The sequence below is a fragment of the Chiloscyllium plagiosum genome, unplaced genomic scaffold (genome assembly GCF_037043375.1).
Source record: "Chiloscyllium plagiosum isolate Xiang-an unplaced genomic scaffold, Cpla_swu_hap1 HiC_scaffold_8, whole genome shotgun sequence".
NCBI classification, from domain to species: domain Eukaryota; kingdom Metazoa; phylum Chordata; class Chondrichthyes; order Orectolobiformes; family Hemiscylliidae; genus Chiloscyllium; species Chiloscyllium plagiosum.
In genome coordinates, this window is record NW_028270146.1 from 83613897 (window position 1) to 83633331 (window position 19435).

General features: G+C 39.7%; 1 protein-coding gene across 7 annotated transcripts in view; it reads right to left on the bottom strand.

The window, feature by feature from the left end:
* Positions 1 to 4727: 4727 nt before the first annotated feature.
* heatr5a (HEAT repeat containing 5a) overlaps positions 4728 to 19435 on the bottom strand; it is a 186940-nt gene continuing 172232 nt past the window's right edge. For 6 of the 7 annotated variants that reach the window (XM_087990048.1, XM_043698067.2, XM_087990052.1 and 3 more), the window contains 5 exons: positions 18609 to 18878; positions 16797 to 17021; positions 9001 to 9152; positions 6989 to 7202; positions 4728 to 6036 (listed from right to left, as the gene is read on the bottom strand). In XM_087990048.1, coding sequence (XP_087846174.1) covers positions 5723 to 6036; positions 6989 to 7202; positions 9001 to 9152; positions 16797 to 17021; positions 18609 to 18878 — 1175 coding nt within the window. In that variant the 3' untranslated portion in view covers positions 4728 to 5722. The remainder of the gene's footprint in view (positions 6037 to 6988; positions 7203 to 9000; positions 9153 to 16796; positions 17022 to 18608; positions 18879 to 19435) is intronic. The other variant, XM_087990051.1, reaches the window with a different exon arrangement.

A 19435-nucleotide genomic window follows, 5' to 3' on the forward strand; every position in this document is an offset into this window, starting at 1 on the left:
GACTGGGATCCTCTCTCAAACAAACTGCCACATACATGCCCACATCCATGCCATCCCGGGACGGTCGGGACCTCCACAGTTTGTTCTTCTGGTTTCTTAGTCTTTTTCCAAAACATTGTTCTGTATCAAAATCTCTCCTCAATTGCGATTGACCCTGCTCGCAGCGCCAAATGTTTTAAAAAATTCTCAAGGTCAGGTTCGTAGGAGAGTAGTCTGACACAGAACAAACGACCAAGAGGCGAGACTGCTAGAATATGGGCATTTTATTCCCCGCAGCGTCGCACAACGGGTCTGGCTTATACTCACTCTACATGTTACCGGAACTGGGAGCCGTCAGTTCTCGTAGAGCGGTTGCCAACAACCCACGCTCGGCGGTTAAACGTAACCCCGGAGCAGACTCACCGAACTGGAGACTTTTCCAGCTGATATACTCTTTTCCAGATATAAACATTCATGTGAACAGCAGAGCAAGGCTAAAAAACACATTCCATTCTGGTTACATACAGATAAGAAGATTCACACGGGGAGGTGTGTAATAAGATTCACACGGGACTAAGCAACACCTCCATTCCGGTTAGATTCACACATGTATTGGGACATAATTTTTAACCGTTTCACCACATTCCACTGCTTGGAATTTTACACCACACCAATAAACACAGTCTGCTGATTTCTCAGCAATAAACCCAAACAAGCAGACAAATCACATCCAGAAACCCTAGCCCCTCTCCCAGACATCAAAGACATCTCAGAAATGACTGCCAGACTACTCAGACCCCTTGGCATCATGGTAGCCCACAAACCTACCAATACACTAAAACAGCAGCTAATGAACTTGAAAGACCCCATACAGGCAATGAGCAAAACTAATGTCATTTACAAAATACCATGCAAGGACTGTAACAAACACTACATTGGATAAACAGGCAGAAAGCTAGCTACCAGGATACATGAACACCTACTAGCCACAAAAAGATTTGACCCTCTCTCACTAATATCCTCACAAATGGATAAGGAAGGACACCACTTTGACTGGGACAATACATCCATCCTAGGACAAGCCAAACAAAGACACACATGAGAATTCCTAGAAGCATGGCATTTCAAACGGAACTCTATCAACAAACATATTGAGTTAGACTCCATCTACTACCCCCTGAGAAAAAGAACAGGAAGTGACTTCACCACAGGAAATGACATCACCAACCCAAACATATAAATAGAAAGCAGGAATTTTTCAGCATTGCTTTTCATGAGGTCTGCTGAAGATGTTACCTAGTAAGGTAATGAAATGTCTGGAAATGAACCTTTCAGCTCAGTCAGCAAACCTACATTCAAAACCTCAACTGAAGCTACAAATCTTCTCAAAACTCGCTAAAGTAATGAGTTTCTGTAAGTATATAAAGAAGAAGCAACCAACTGTGTAAGGATTAGTCCCTTTGTGGATGAGACAGGTGAATAAAGTGAAAAAGGAAATGACAGATACTTAGGACAAATATTTTATGTGTCTTCATGGTAAAGTACACTAAATCAAGCCAATAAAACAGGAAGAGGGCAAAATGGTTTGATAGAACTTAAAACAATTGTTACCACTAAAGATACAACTTGGGAAATTAATGGGAATAAAAGCAACTTGTCCCCAGACTATCTTAAGAGGTGAAAAAGAGGAACCTACAGCAGCAGTTTATTTAGATTTCCAAGAAAGTACAAAAGAAATGTTTACTGTGAAAGTTAACAACTCAAAAATTTGGAAAGTGGATGTGTAACAAAATTCTAAAGATTCTGAAAAGTTATTTAGAAATATGAGTGGCAAAAGTTTCGTATATGGGATACAATATAAAAAGTGTGATGTTATTCACTTTGGAAGGAAGGAAAGCAAAAACGTTTTAAATAGAGTGAGGCAACAGAATGCCATTGTATACAGGAATCTTAAATCAATCAGAAAAACTTAGAAGGTACAGCAAGTATTATGAAGATAGATCAAATGTTTTAGTGCAAGTTGGATAGAACATAAAAGTTGGAAGTCTTGCTACAATTTTACAGGGCATTAGTGAAAACAGACCTCGTGCACTGTGTAAAAGATTTGTCTCTAAGGAGGAAAATTCATGCACTGGAAGCAGTTTATTTGGATGGTTCCAGAAAAGAATTCTCATAGGGGAAAATTATGAGCTGTTGTGCCTAAACTATTGGGAGTTTGGAAGAATGAGCGCTGATTTGACTGAAACAGATAGTTTCCAGTCACCTGAATGTTTTAATTCTTAGGGATTTCTAAAACTATAGCATAATTTTAGAATTTAGAGACAGTTAAGGTAATGAGGAGTAAGAAATTCTTCTCTAAAAGTCATGAATCTTTTAAGATATCTATTCAAGAGACCTCTGGAGAGTGAATTATTTAATGTATTGAAGGCTGAGAGAGAGAAATTCTTAAACTTTAGAGGAGTCAAGGATTAGGGGGAACAAGCAGGCAAATGGATCTGACACGAAGACCAGCTCATCCACAATGTTATCGAACGCTGGATCAGCATCAAGAGGCCAAAGTTCCACAACCCTGAGGTTCTGAGAATGAAGATGCACAGATTCCAAAACCTATTTATGCAAAGAACCACAAAACAGGTCATCAAATTTACTTCTAATTTTACAAATTTTAGAATATTTCAATTTTTAGCTTTTTGTGGACATATGTCATAATTTCATAATGTATAAATGTAAAACAAGAACCGAAGAAAGTGAAAGTTACATTGTTTCATCTTATGACCATTCTTCAGAGGCCATCAGGAAAGGGTCTTTCCAGTTCTGTTAGATGTTCATCTAGGTTCAGTGGTAAGGACAGAATGACTTTTTTTAAAATTAGGATTGTTAATAGAGTATAGCAAACTATTTGAATCTTTTTTCTCTTACTTCCAATAAATCTTTCTCATTGTTTGTTGCCTTCATCTTAAATGCTATACCTGCATGCTGTTTTGCATTTCATATGTGAGGACAGTTTGATTGTGTTTATTCCATCTCCTTTATAGGTTAGAGAGTAGGATTCATACCATATCTAGTAAGCTGTGGATTTCTGCTCAAAATGTGCAAGCTACAATATCAAGCACTATGTCTGCAAGAGCACTAGAAGAGGAGATTAAAATCCAAAAACAACAATTTTCTCCCATTTTATTGAAAAGTATCTGTAAGCAATTTGTCATTCAATCATAGAACATGGTTATTGCTGAAAAAAGAGACAGTGTGAAAGCGTTTCATCAGGGTAGTTAGCAAGACTAACTATTTATATTACCTGAAAAACATGATTGGTTGAGATGTTGGCATAAAGAATGCACCAGACAACAGTTACTCTAAAGCTTTTGCTTAATTTTAAACAAGGTTAAGTCAACTGTCTGAAATTCACAATAGGGAATACCACAGCATATGAATATATGTATCATCTTCCAAGCATACAGTGAATTATTAAGTACTATCCAATTGTGGGGTTACACCTAATGTTGGGAAATATTTGTGAATGCAGCCAGAACTTTTTGTCTTTTGTGAATGGCCAGTTGTTGTGATGTGTAGCCATCGTACCATCACCACTGGCATTGAAATTCACATATGTCATTTGTTTGTGGGGTAGACAATGTTTTTTTAGCTTGACAGCAGCATCCTGTTAATGGCTAATATGATACACCGACCAGTGAAGGTAAGTTTATGGTGGTAGTAGAGAACCCATTTAGCTAATTGCTCAACTGGGACATTGATGAAAGGGGGTTTATAGACTACTCTAAAGGTGAATTTGAAAGCTGGTTGGAGCCCATGTATAAACAAAGGTTTAGGAGCAGTTGCAGATTCACATGTAACAAAGATATGATCTATGCAAGTGCAGGAATGAGATGTCATTCCACTGAAACCATATTCCTAATAGAAACTGACAAAAATGTTAGTGCGAGTGGATCCCATGGTAACCCCACCTATTTGTCCATTAATATGTAAAAGAAAAAAAAAGTGAATGAAGTCCTTAGAATAAGAACTTATTGTAATCATATGGCCTTAATTGTTTTGAAGGCATCCAGCTGTTAGTACCAGACAAGTCAGGTTCTAAATAAGTGCAAAATCTAGCTTGGGAAGAGTTTTTAAAATTGTGAAAGAACTAATGATGTACAATTCCTGAGACTGGGGCCTGTTCCCACTTATAGCTGTGGACACATGCTCTATATGAACAAAGTACATTCCTTAGAAGTCAGGACACAAAGCAAAATCATAAACAAAGCTGGTGAAAAAGGTTCCTGGGACTAACTGTATGTTGCCAAAATGACTTCCTGGCTTAGTTCTTAAATGTAGCATTATATGATAAAGCAAACCAGCAAGGTCACAGGCTTGATGTGTAGACTGTGCTGTTTTTGAACAAAGCTCGAACAAATCTAAGCGTATGAACTATTATCAGTATTTCTGGATTAGGGAAACAGTCATGGCTCCAAAATGCCTGAAAGTGAAACAATATAAATTCTACTGACTCTCACCTAAGAATAAAGTCTGTCAAAATATTTAGTTCCCACATGTGGAATGTTTGATAGTACCTAGGGAATTGTATGGCACAGATATCAGCATCGACACCAGAAGGAAGGAAAAAGATGGAGGAGACAAAAAAATCTACAAAATAATAAGTTTGTTGTCTGATTTTGGTTTGAACCTTTGGAGTCATATGATGGGACAGGAAGAACTTAAGAGGAAGGAAAAGTTAGGAATAATAAAGCAGACAAAATTAAATTAGCTTTATTTCAGTGAAGTTACAAAAGCAAAATGTAACAATAATGCACATGTGGTTATTCTGTAGAATTTACAACGGTGTTTTATACATGGCATTTAAGCCACCTATTAGTACAGTACTTTAGAGCTTTAGTTAAACCAAAAGATACAAACTAGTCAGTGGCAGCAGGCAGACTGCTTTACTGTGAGAATAACTTTTGGAATTAGACCTTCTGTATAAAGATTACTCCAGAATAAGATTATTATACACAGTGTGCAATGTCATAATTACTGACAAAAACACAACTGAATGGCATCAACAGCCATATTCAGTAAACAATTTATGGTTACAAATTTATTTTCCTTTTTAAAAAGTTTCAAGAGAGTCCAGAGTACATTTTTAAAAACAGATTTAGTAGTGGTAACTTTATTCACTTGAAAAAAATAATAGCATTGTAGTGCAATTATCTTCAGAGTCCATTTATGAAGTTAGCTACTGCTGGTTATAAATTGGTTGTTCTGGAGCATACTAATAACACTGCTGCATTAGGTTTTCTGCAAATTCTGGCAAGAGGAGAGCAATATTTTTAGTGAAAAACATGTTTGCATAAAATTATCTTTAACATTCCTACTAATCTACTTGCAGTTGTTTCCTTGGAGATCAAGTTCTTGTTAACGAGCCATTCCAAATCCTTAAGCTATTGTAATAACACAGTTGAAATAGTTTTAAGACTTCAGTTTTGTGAATTAGCAATTAAAGTGAGAATGGTAAAATAAATGTTTAAAATTGTAAACATGGATTTAGAACATTAAATTTGGGATGTTCAAGTTAAAGGTTAACACATCCACACATTGTTCTAAATGTTAGCCCTCTGTCATAACTGAAACATGCGAGATTAAGTCATAAGATTTATTTCTAAAACATTTCTTCCATTCATATTCCTTTGCTTGGTCTAGTTTAGTCAGCTTAATAATACTCGCAGTTCCGTAAACTGGTTTACAGCTCTTAGAAATTAGAAAAATTGGTCTTGAGCTGAATGCTGGGAGAAGTTTTCTCAGAACACTTGGACTGTCCAGCTGCTGTCTTTGCTTTGATGCTCTCCTGGTTACCTTTAACAGCACTTTCAAGCCTGGCTTTCATAGCTGGCAAAGTACCCATTAATGTTTGAAAAATGGATGGATACCGAGGGCCTATTTGCATCAGGTTCTGAAGGGCAAACTCATGTAAACTCTTGGCTGGATTTGGTGCTGTATTTAAAGCATTTTCATCCAAAAGACAAGATATCAGGATTGGTAGAAGCAAGACAACCAAATGGACTCCTGTAACATATGAACAAACAATTTAAACAAATTTACACTAGAACTGAATCTGTATAAATGTATGCAATGGTCAAGTTGAATTTTGTACAGAAAATGTATGCATGATCACCAAATGGGAGTGGAGTTTTAAAAATCTGCAATTTAGTTAACATAACTAACTGAAGCGCTGAAGGCGTCACGAGCGAACATTTCATTACATTCTGAACTCAAATGTTACATGTACACATTCAATGTACAGTCAATTTTAAATAAAGCAATTACTATCCCGCTTTGAAAAACAGCTGAACTGCTAATGGAGCCTGACAGTTGTTGTCAGTATTCTGGCCAAACAGAAAATAAATCAGAATTTCTAACCAATTTAGAAAAGTGTGGAAGGATCGACACAGGATTAAAACAAGATCAAACTCAATTCTCATCTACTGTGTGGAGTTTGCACATTCTCCCTGTGTCTGTGTGAGTTTCATCTAGGTGCGCCGGTATCCTGCCACAATCCAAAAGATATGCAGTTCAGGTGAGTTGGTCATGGTAAATTGCCCATAGTATTAGGTACATTAGTCAGAGAGAAATAGGTCTGGGTGGGTTACTCTTGGAGGGTCAGCATAGCCTTGGTGGGCCAAATGGCCTGTTTCCACACTGTAGGGAATCTAATCTAAAAACTTCCAGCACTCATTTAACAAAGTTGTGCAATCTTTCTCTTCTTTCCATTCCCAGACAACAATTCAATGCGGACAAACTACATGATGATTTTCTATCTAGGTAGGTGCTCATGCTTCCCAGCAGCTAACAAAGGAGGATGCAAGCATAGGACTTAAACATTCATCCTCACAGCAGTGCAAAAAGAAACAAGGATAATGGCAGAATTAAAAATTGAGTTAATTAGTAAAGTCCCTCAGCTACAAACTGAACATAATTCTTAGCTGTTACTGGAAGTGAACTGCAAAAAAGCACTCACTGTTTTGTTCATCAGCCAAGCTGATCAAAGTCTCCAAAGTCTTCAATCCTGCTTGCACAGCCTGCAATTCTGCACATGTGCTTGGCTTTTCTTTCTCCACTTCTCTCAATTTTTGTACAATTAGAATAGTCAAGGAGTGAATGTAAGGAGTAGATACTGCCCGGTTAGGATGCTGAAATATTGTCTGCAGTAGTTTGTAGCACTGCACAAGCACCTAAGATGAAAGAAGAACAATTTCTTAGAAACATGAGAGAAAAATAAAAGCATAAATACTGAAAAATAAATCAGATTTTGGCAAAATTTTTAATAGGACCTAAAATATCCCATTATAATGTATTATACATTGAAATGTTAGCCTATTTAGACTGAACTCTTATTTAGGTATTTCTTTAACCATATGAAAAACAGGTAGAGGTTGCTGCCTTGCGCCTTTCTATAGAAGGATACACTTTTAAGGTTCATCAGCAAAGGTATCTGCTGATACCTTAATTTTATTCCTTGTTTTTGTTCTCAAGTTATTGACTCAGGCTCAGGTCACAGCATCATTTGTCCGATGGTACCTTACCCAAAGCCAAAAGAGAGATTTTTTAATCTGAGTGAAGGCAATTAGATCTTCAGGGACATCAAAGCCAAACCTGATTCTTCCTGATGTTTGCAAGTGTATTTTTCATTGTTTGGATAGTTCTTAAGAGTAAGGTCTCTGAATTCATCACTATTTAGCTCATCACCAGTTAATTCACCAGATTAGAAACAAAACCTTTATTCTTTCTTATCTGTATGTTTTAGTGCTGCATCATGTCATGTTTTAACAAATAAGTCTTTCCATTAACGTGCTTGTGACATTTCATGAAGTTTTCTGACAATAAGCATTTCATGCTCTATGTCAATTAGTGCGTGAGCCCAAATATTAATTAGCTAAATTCAGAAACATGCTCCATTTTAAATTTGTTCAAAAATGTTCTCCCCTCTTCTGCTGAAAAGATTTACTTAGGTATTGTTCCAGAAATATTTCAGTAACTCTTTTGTGCATCAACCTGGATGATGATGCATTCAAAATATGAGGGGAATTACAGCCAAGACCAATGTTATTTTCCTCTAATATCTACATATACATTTTTATTCAGTGGTAACTGCATTGCAATAAAGACAGAAACTCTTGCTGGTTTCCACTTACTCGAGGTCATTTTAGCATCCTAGCCCCTGTACCACTTTGGCATTTTGAATAGTTTAATGTAAGATTCTGCAGTCACTCAGATGCAGATCAGTAGTAGGATGAAGAAAATTGAAAACTTCCACCAAGAATGAATTCTACAAGGGAAATGATCTCCTATTATCATCATGAACATCGCAATTGATAAGCTAATTGAACACCAATTAGACTCAGTTCTGATATAAAGCAAAAGTTCTGTTCTCATGCGATCTTGCGTTATAAGAAAATCACGCATCAGCTGTGCCATTTAAACTGTTGGGGCCAGAATCGCGTAATAACCAATACAGGTAAGGAAAGTTCACGTTCTACAAATAACGGTCTAAATTCTTCAAGCACGTTAAAGCCAATTCACATTGAAGAAACATGCACTATAACAGAACCGACTATCCGATCAAATTTTGGATCGAAGTAGATCAGGCGACTGACTGTGCAAACTCCACACATTCTCCCCGTGTCTGTGTGGGTTTCCTCCAGGTGCTCCGGTTTCCTCCCACAGTCCAAAAATGTCCAGGTTAGGTGAATTGGCCACACTAAATTGCCCGTAGTGTTAGATGTAGGGGAATGGGTATGGGTGGGTGCGCTTTGGCGGATCGGTGTGGACTTGTTGGGCCGAAGGGCCTGTTTCCACACTAAGTAATCTAATCTAATCTACGACAGCGCAGTTTATAAAATACAGAAAGATGCATTTTTGACAATGTTTATTTGATTTTAACTATAAATCAAAGTAGATGAGCGATGTGCAAACATATCTGCCATCTCCATTGAGTTTAAATAAATCAAGTAAATCTTGCAGAATACTTACTACTGGGTTTTTAGAACTGAGAACTATTTTAAACCTGTTGATACATTCTTTTTCAAGGCACTGTACACAGGTGACTTCTGGACTTGCTGACATCAAGAAAACACTAATGGCAGTTAGCATGCTCACTTCATCCAGTTCTGACAGAGTCATTTCTACAAAAACAACAAAACGTGCAAAATTTAGACAATGGGCTAAAACAAAAGAATTTTATTCCCTTCAAATTAGAGAGAAGTTTGGGAGCTGGTGTTGAAGAGGAGGAAAAACTTACAATCTTTGCCACAACTTAGATGTTTGCTGTGTATTGTCAAAATATTACTGTGCACAAGATGAGAACAGGTGACCTTATAGAAGTTTATAAACTCTTGATGGGCATCAATCGGTGAATAGCCAAGATCTTTTCTCCGGGGTAGTGGAGACCAAAACTAGAGAGCATAGCTGTAAGGTGAGGGGGAATAATTTAAAAAGGACCGAATGGGCAATCTTTCCACGCAGAGGATGGTGCGTGTATAGAATGAGCTGCCACAGGAAGTGGTGGAGGCTGGTACAATTACATCTGGATGGGTAGATGAATAGGAAAGGTTGAGAGGGATGTGGTCCAAGTTCTGGCAAATGGGACTAGACTAGGTTAGGATATCTGGTCGGCATGGATGGGTTGGACCAAAGGGCCTGTTTCTCTGCTGTCAAACTCTATGACTTTTGGTGACAGCTAAGTTGGCCAATCTTTGGTCCACACTGAATCACACACTCTGTTCTAAAGTAAATAGCAACAAACATAATCCAAAAATATTCTGCTACTGGAGCTTCAATAGTCACAGCTATTGATTTAGGGATGAAGAAGAGGATTGTGCACTTAAGGAATTTTGATTCCTTCCATCCATGGATTGACATGAACCAACTGAACGTCCAGCCTGACAGCAGAGTTAGGAGGCAATTCCTTTGTGTAATAGGTATAGAATAGAGATACAGCAAATAATTCAAAGGTCTAAATAATAATCAAAAGAAAACTACAAGTCACAACAATGAAGCAACAGAAAGGGAAACAGATAAACCTTGAATTGAATCTACTCATCTAGTGTCAGATTACTGTTCTTGTACCCATTTTCATTTGAAGACACTGTTCATGCTCCCGACATTTCTGGGTCCAACCTCTAATGCAGGAGGCTTCAGAAGTGCACAGTAGATCATTAATACAGCTAAATTCCCAGTGTGGGACAGCTGGGGAAAGCCAAGTCATGCTGCCTTCTTATCTTCAGCAGTAACTGCATATTCTGGTTTTTTGTAGAAGCAACAAAGAGGATTGATGAGAACAGAGAGGTGGATGTGATCTATATGGACTTCAGTACGGTGCTTGACAAGGTTCCTCATGGCACACTGGTCAGCAAGATGAGATCTCATGGAACACAGGGAAAACGAGCCCTGTGGATACAGAACTGGCTCGAAGCTAAAGACAGAGGGTGGTGGTGTAGGTTTGCTTTTCAGACTTGGGGACATGGACTTTAGAATTGGTGTTGGTTGGCTCTGGTGTCGAGGACTGTCCATGTACAATTGTGTGTGCTGCTAGTGGAAGTGATGGAGCCAAAAAACATGGTGCTGGAAAAGCACAGCAGGTCAGGCAGGATCAGAGAAGCAGAGGGGTCAACATTTTGGGCAAAAGCCCTTCATCGGGGGGAGCACAAAGGGGCTGAGATCTAAATGGGAGGGGGGGGGTGGTGGAAGATAGCTTGGAAGGATGAGGCATTCTTCTTCCAGGCGTTAGGTGGCTTGAATTTGGCAGTGGAGGATCACTCCACATCCGGCAGAGATGTATCCGTTGTCTCGATGTGGTCTCCTCCACATTGGAGAGGCAGGACACCCAACTTGTGGAACGGTTCAGAGAATATGTCCAGGACACATGCACCCAACAATCCCACAACCCTGTGGCCGACCACATCAACTCCCCCTCCCACTTCACCAAGGACATGCAAGTCCTGGGCCTCGTCCACTGCCATATACAAGCCACCTGACGCCTGGAGGAGGAAAGCCTCATCTTCTACCTTGGGACCTTCCAACCACACAGCATCAATGTCGATTTCACTAGTTTCCTTATCTCCCCTCCCCCCACCTTATCTCAGATCCAACCCTCCAACTCGGCACTGCCTGCTTGAACTATCTATCGGTCTTCCTTCCCCTCCGCTCTGACCGATCACCATCATCTCCCCACCTTCACCTACCTATCGCCTCTCCAGCTACCTTCCACATCACGAAAAGAAGGTAACTTTAAATTATAATAACTTACCTCGGGAGTTCAGTGTTCTTCATTTGTTCAGCGGCAGTTGGAGTGCAAGAAGCGACAGCCAGGACCAGAGGCCCGATGGGAAATAACTTTAAAATATAAAAACTTACCTTGGCTGAGCGAACACTGAGTAGAAACAGGCACGGGACTGCTGGGTAAGTGAGGCTTTTAAAGGAACAGCAGAGAGAGAGCCACAGCGAGGCACAGAGGACTGCTGGGTATATATTTGGACAGTGGCTGAATCCTGAGACACTACACATGTAGGGTCTCCCACCCGCCCTCCCTCTTGAACCAAACAAAAGGAGGCTCGTGTGTTGCTAAGCGAAGGCATTTCAACTCATATTTCTTGTGTATCATGTGACTGATTAAAAGTTTATTATTAGTTGTTTAGTTGAATAAAACCATAGAGAAGTACAAGAAATTATTTAACTCATAAATTTGTATAAATTAATTAAATAAGTAGAGATGGCTGGACAGGTGATGTGCTGTAGCTGTACGATATGGGAACTGGCTGATCCCAATGTGAACGGCAGTGACCACATCTGCAGCAAATGTTGGTTGCTGGAAGAACTCCGGATCGGAATTGATGATCTGGAATCTGAGCTTCAAACACTGCTGCACATCCGGGAGGGGGAAGAGTTACCTGGACGCTTTTTTTTTAACAGGAGGCAGACACTCAGTAGATTAAGTAATTCAAATACAGTTAGTGATCAGGGACAACAGGGTGGGACTGTAAGTGAGGCAGGCAGGGGATTCTGAGTTCTGGAGAGGAGGAGCCTCAGCCCTTGACCTTGTCGAAGAGGTAGGAGATTATTGCTCCCTGTATGGATAAGAGAAAGGGCTATGGACAGGATGAGCCACTGACCACGGCACCATGGTGCAGAAGGCCATTCAAGAGGGGGAGCAAAAAGACGAGTAGTTGTTATAGGGGATTCTATAATTCGGGGGACAGATAATATCCTTTGAGAGCCGAACTTGGAGTCCCGCAAGGTGTGTTGCCTGCACGGTGCCGGGTGCAGGACATCTCCAATTGGCTTGAAAGGATATTGGAGGGAGAAGATCCAGTTGTTGTGGTCCAAGTTAGCACTAACAACATAGGCAAGGCGAGGAAGGAGGACTTGTTTGGGGAGTATCAAACACTAGGAAGGAAATTGTAAAACAGGTCCGAGGGTCATAATCTCTGGATTACTGCCCGAGCCGCATGCTAATTGGCAGAGGGATAAGAAAATTAGGGAAGTAAACACGTGGCTAAGAGACTGGTGTGGGAAAGAGGGATTCCATTTCATGGGACATTGGCATCAGTTTTGGAACCGGGTGGTCTGTACTGATGGGATGGTCTCCACCTGAACCGATCTGGAACCAGTGTTCTGGTGAAAAGGATAAATAGGGTGGTCACTAGGACTTTAAACTTGAGAATCGGGGGGGAAGGGAAAAGGAAAGCAACAGGGAGTATGGAGTCAAGTAGAAAGATAAGCAGCATGTTAGCATGTGTGCAGGGTTGAAGTTCAACGCAAACTAGGAATGAAGCAAAAAGGAAGCATAACCTAGGACATATTAGAGATGTTGGAAATCATGAGGATAAGAAAATTAGCATTAAGGCGCTTTACCTGAATACTCATAGTATTCGTAAAAAAGTAGATGAATTAACAGCACAAATCATCATCAATGATTATGATGTAGTAGGCATCACAGAGACATGTTGCAGGGGTTCAGGATTGGCAGTTAAACATCCAAGGATTTACAAGTTATCGAAAAGAAGAGGTGGGCAGGGGACTCGGGGTTTCCTTGTTAGTTAAGAATGAAATTAAATCTATGGCACTGAATGACAGAGGGTCAGATGATATGGAGTCTGTTTGGGTGGAGTTGAGGAACCACAAAGGTAAAAAAATTATAATGGGAGTTATGTACAAACCTCCCAGCATTGGTCAGGACCAGGGCGCAAGATGTACCAGGAAATAGGTCGGACATGTCAGAAAGGCATGGTCACGGTGATTATGTGGGACTTCAATATGCAAATGGTCTGGGTGAAGAGTGTTGCCAGTGGATCCAAAGAAAGGAAATTCATGGAATGCTTACAGGATGGCTTTTTTGGAACAGCTTGTGATGGAACCCACAGGGAGCAGGCTATTCTGGACTTAGTGCTATGTAATGAGCCAGACTTTATAAAAGATCTTAAAGTAAGGGAACACTTAGGAGGCAGCGATCATAATATGGTACAGTTCAATCTGCAGTTTGAAAGAGAGAAGGCAAAATCGGAAGTAAAGCTGTCACATTTAAACAAAGGTAATTATAGAGCCATGAGAGAGGAACTGATGAAAATTGACTGGAAGCAGACCCTAGTGGGGAAGACAATTGAGCAACAATGGCAGGAGCTTCTGGATGTAATTGAGGACGCTGTACAGAGGTTCATCCCAAAGAAAAGAAAGATTATCCGGGGAGCAGATTAGACAGCCATGGCTGACAAAGGAAATCAGGAAATGTATCAAAGGAAAAGAGAGCCTATAAAGTGTCCCAGAGCGCTGGGAAATCAGAAGATTGGGAAGACTACAAAAAACAAACAGAGGATAACAAAAGAGAGAAATAAGGAAGGAGAGGATTAAATATGAAGGTAAGCAGGCCAGTAATATTAGAAATGATAGTAAAAGTTTTTTCATTACATAAGAAACAAACGAGAGGCAAAAATAGAAATTCAGCCACTCCAAATTGATGCAGGAAGGCTAGTGATGGGAGATAAGGAAATAGTTGAAGAACTTAACAAGTACTTTGCGTCAGTCTTCACAATGGAAGACATGAATCATATCCAAACAATTAAGGAGAGTCAGGGGGAAGAGTTGAGTATGGTAACCATTACAAAAGAGAAAGTGCTAGAAAAGCTCAAAGGTCTAAAAATTGATAAATCTCCTGGCCCCAGTGGGCGACATCCTAGAGTTCTGAGGGAGGTGGCTGAGGAAATAGTGGAGGGATTGGTTGTGATATTTCAAAAGTCACTGGAGTCAGGGAAAGTCCCAGATGATTGGAAAATCACCATTGTAACCCCCTTGTTCAAGAAAGAATCAAGACAAAAGATGGAAAATTATAAGCCAATTAGCCTAACCTCGGTTATAGGTAAAATTCTAGAATCCATTGTTAAGGATGAGATTTCTAAATTCTTGGAAATGCAGGGTCGTATTAAAACAAGTCAGCATGGATTTAGTAAGGGGAGGTCGTGCCTGAATTCTTTGAAGAGGTAACAAGTAGGTTAGACCACAGAAACCCAGTGGATGTTATCTATCTAGACTTCCAAAAGGCCTTTAATAAGGTGCTGCTGAGTAAGGGGAGGGCCCCTGGTGTTTAAGGTGAGCTACTGGCATGGATTGAGGATTGGCTGTCTGACAGAAGGCAGAGAGTCGGGATAAAAGGTTCTCTTTTGGAAAGGCAGCCGTTGACAAGTAGTGTCCTGCAGGGTTCAGTGTTGGGGCCGCAGCTGTTCACTTTAATATATTAGTGATTTGGATGAAGGGATTGGGGGCATTCTGGCAAAGTTTGCCGATGATACGAAGTTAGGCAGAACAGGCAGGTAGTTCCGAGGAAGTGGGGAGGCTACAGAAAGATTTTGACAGTTTAGGAGAGTGGTCCAGGAAATGGCTGATGAAATTCAACATGAGCAAGTGAGCGGTCTTGCACTTTGGAAAAAAGAATACAGAAATGGACTGTTTTCTAAACGGTGAGAAAATTCATAAAGCCAAAATACAAAGGGATCTGGGAGTGCTAGTCCAGGATTTTCTAAAGGTTGACTTGCAGGTTGAGTCCGTGGTTAAGAAAGTAAATGCAATGTTGTCATTTATCTCAAGAGAGTTGGAATATAAAAGCAGTGATGTACTTCTAAGACTTTATAAAACTCTAGTTAGACCCTATTTAGAATACTGTGTCCAATTCTGGGCCCCACACCTCAGGAAGGACATACTGGCACTGGAGCATGTCCAGCAGAGATTCACACGGATGATCCCTGGAATGGTAGGCCTAACACGATGAATGGCTGAGGATCTGGAATTGTATTCATTAGTGTTTAGAAAATTGAGGGGAGATGTAATAGAAACTTACAAGATAATGCATGGCTTAGAAAAGGGTGGCGCTGGGAATTTTTTTCCATTGGCGGGGAGACTAGGACCAGTGGGCACACCCCCTTGAATTAGAGGGGGTCAAGTTAGAACAGAAATGAGTAGACATTTCTTCAGCCAAAGAGTGGTGGGTCTGTGGAATTCATTGTTACGGAGTGCAATGGAGGCCGGGTCGTTAAATGTCTTCAAGGCAGAGATTGACAAATTCTTGAAAATGCAAGGAATTAAGAACCGCGGGGAGAGTGAGGGTAAGTGGAGTTGAAATGCTCATCAGTTATGATTGAATGGCGGAATGGACTCGATGGGCCAAATGGCCTTTCTTCCACTCATAGACCTTATGCTGCCTGACTGGCTGTACTGTTCCAGTACCTCACGTTTTGACTCCGATCTCCAGCATCTGCAGTCCTGTGGTGTAAGTTTTGTTCTTGGCCAGTAGTTGGCAGTAAGTTTTATTTCTGCAAACTTTTCCATTAAAAGTCTCTCAGTCTAACTTTTTTTTGGAGATTCCAGATACTGTGTAATGGACCATCAGAAGTTCTAACTTTCTGGGAAATTCTCAAACAAACAGTCAGCTGCATTGGGACCTCTGCATTACCCTGATGTTTATCTTCCCATCTATGTTATTTTAACATGCTTTTGTAAAAGCAGAGATTTGTACAAAATGTAAACAATTTATCTTTTCCTATAATAAAATTTGGTGCATTTATCAGAGATACAAAGCAGATACCCGTCAAAAGCATCAAATGGAAAGGAAGTTACAAATGGGAATAGCTACTGTAAGTCTACGAAGCAAACCTGAGCAAATAAATTTTCAACACTAAAATTAAGATACAAGTATGAATCTATTAACTGAAAGCTTCATTTAAAAAAAATTGGACACATTGGCTAGGAATCCAAAATGTTTCACAAACTCCCTGCAAAAGTCCTTATTGTGTTTTTGGGATTAATCTTCCTTTTATGATTCAGCTGCACAGACCCTCCAAGTAAGCTTACCTAACTGACCTCCTGAACATTCTTCATATTTATTGTTCCACTACTGATCAGCTACTGTGGACTAAAGGTCTGGAGTTAACTTTCTAAACTGCCAACTCTCCATATCTCTCTTGACTCCTTTAAGCACTCTTTAAACCCAGCTTTGTTACAGACTTTAGGTTGCATGCCTCAGAAGTTCCTGATGTGGCTCTGTATCAAACTTTGTTTGACAATGTTCTTGTGCAGCACCTTCACACATTTAACAATGTTTAGGCTGCTATACAAATACAAGATCTTACAATCCTGCAAGACATTGTTATATATTAAGGACATCATATACATACAAGTTCTTGTAGTTAATGATGAGAAACTGCTTTTTCTCTTAACAAGTTGAAATATTCTTGTAAGAAAATACATTGTTTATTGTTTAGAGTTTAACAAAAAAATCCTGCTACCTGGATTCCAAAATTCTAAAATCGTTGTAAGAGCACTACGGAGAAGCCTGGTCCATGCAACATGGCTCTTCTCTGCTCGAGCCAGAGGAGAGGAGACAACAGCCTTTAACGCCTGCAGCGCTGCACCAACTGTTAAAGATGTACAACCATCAAGTGTCTTGATTGCAGTTTCTTTAATGACTCCAATGATAAGGTAAAGGATGGTGGGAAGAACAGAAATGCTCCCTGTAACAAATCAAAATAATTGGAGCATGTCCAATGAATTGAAAAATGCGTACAAAATTAAGTTTCTATTAAACCTTTAAAAGAATTGACTGTATATTTTTGAAAACCATTTCTTCAAAGTTCTTCTTTGGCTCAAAGAACAAATGGTGGAGACTGGCTCAGGTTCCGAACAAATATTCTGAATCTGGCTGCATGCTTGCACACGAATGTAACCTGGATACATTCTTTAATTAATTGGTAACATCATGGAACTAATCTACTACCCATCAATTCAGAAAAAAAAACTTTGATTTATGAAGAATCTTTCATGTTCTCATGGCAGAAAATTAAGAGACAGCAAGGTTTCACAAGCACATGATAGACTATTTATTTACTTTCCTAATTTTTTTTGTTTCCGAAGATTTTGCTCTTCAACATCGGTACGTGGGTACTTTTGTACACAAGATGCGCTGTAATGTGGCAACTGTAAGCTTTTCACTATATGCACTTGAGTATATGTGACAATAAAACTAATTCAGTTCAAAATGCTGGGAATAATCATCACATATCTGCATCTGAAGAGTGAGGAATGAGTAAAGAAACATGTTTTGTACGGTGTCTTTAACATAAAATAACAAATTAGATTTTTAGATTACATTACAGTGTGGAAACAAGCCCTTCGGCCCAACAAGTCCACACCGCCCCGCCGAAGCGCAACCCACCCATACCCCTACATCTACCCCTTACCTAACACTACGGGCAATTTAGCATGGCCAATTCACCTGACCTGCACATCTTTGGATTGTGGGAGGAAACCGGAGCACCCGGAGGAAACCCATGCAGACACGGGGAGAACGTGCAAACTCCACACAGTCAGTCGCCTGAGGCGGGAATTGAACCCAGGTCTCTGGCGCTGTGAGGCAGCAGTACTAACCACGGAGCCACCATGCCCCCCCACAAATGAGTATTATGAAGCAAAAAGTGACATCAAATCACATGAGGAAATATTAGAAAGTTGATAAAGTTTTGTCCAAGAAGCAGGTTTCAAGAATCGTCTGAATGGAAAAAGAGATGGAGAGGCAGAGAGGTTTCAGAGGGAATTTCCATTTCATAGGGCTTTGAAGCTAAAGGCATTAAAGGTGGAACATTTAAAACCAACAATACTCAAGGCTATAATTAATGGAATCCAGATCTGAAGTTGGGGATTGCAGGAGATTAGAGTTTGGAGGAGCAAGGCCATGGAGGGATTGAAAACAAGGATGAAAATTTTATGTGTAAATACTGCAATTTTTATTTTACTTCATTTGATTATGCCATATCCAAGTGCTGGCAGGCTATTCAGCATCACCACAGCTGAACTTGATTTTTTTTATCATTTCTAGTCGGAGCCAGCTGATAATCAAAAATCAGTCTTAAGATGATTTTAGTCAGCGACACTGTGCACGTTGAGGCTCATTGCAGTACCGCACCTTATCCCCAGTTGAGTTTTGCTAATTGACAGATGTAAATTGGTAAAAGTTGCCAATAATAGACATTGATATATTATATAGATTTTCCAAAATCAACATTTTGAAAACAAAATTAGTGTTGTAAACAAGCACAACGTACCTGTAGGAGAGCACACTGAAACAAGTTCAGAGAGAATTCCCAGGGCAGCTGCTACTAACTTAACACCATCCTTGGACAACGGCTGAGGCTTTCCATTGCTCATATGAATACCCACAAGTTTAGGGTTTAATTGTGGAAGTTGACGAACAAGTATAGAGAGGGACAATTCTAGTGTTGCAAAAACAAGGGATTTCCCTGGTACCAGTCCACCAGTGTCACTGCCCTCTCCAAATTCTGGTAGGGTTTCCTTCTCAGCAGCACCATCATCAACTGAATAAAAGTATTAATTATACATGAAATTAACACTGAAACACATTTTGTTGTTATTTTTACATAAAACTTGATAGCTCAATAGATAAACAATCAAAGGAATTTGCAGAATCACAATAATTGTTACAGTACAGGAGGTCTTCATTCAGCTCAGTATTTCTCTATTCGGCTCTCCAAATGAGCAATACAATTAGTTGCATTCTATCCTGCACATTCAGATCAAGATGTTCAAGGCTCAATTCATGATTTATGCCATGTTTGCTGAACATGACGACAATGAACTAGGGACACTATAATTGATATATATGCCTGCATGTCGAACAGTCATTGATAAAATAAGTCACTTGTGTGTATTTTGGGTAGATAGGAGGTAGTGACCATGAGGACACATCCTATTACACATGCCTAATGGCAGTTTGTTTCTCGTTTACAAGTCATAACAAATTACTTACAATTTACTTTTAAGCAGAGTTATGCAATCACATACAATGGCAGATATGAATTTAAACCTGATATGAAGCACAATATGCATTCTTTTCAATATAGCCATGCTTGCT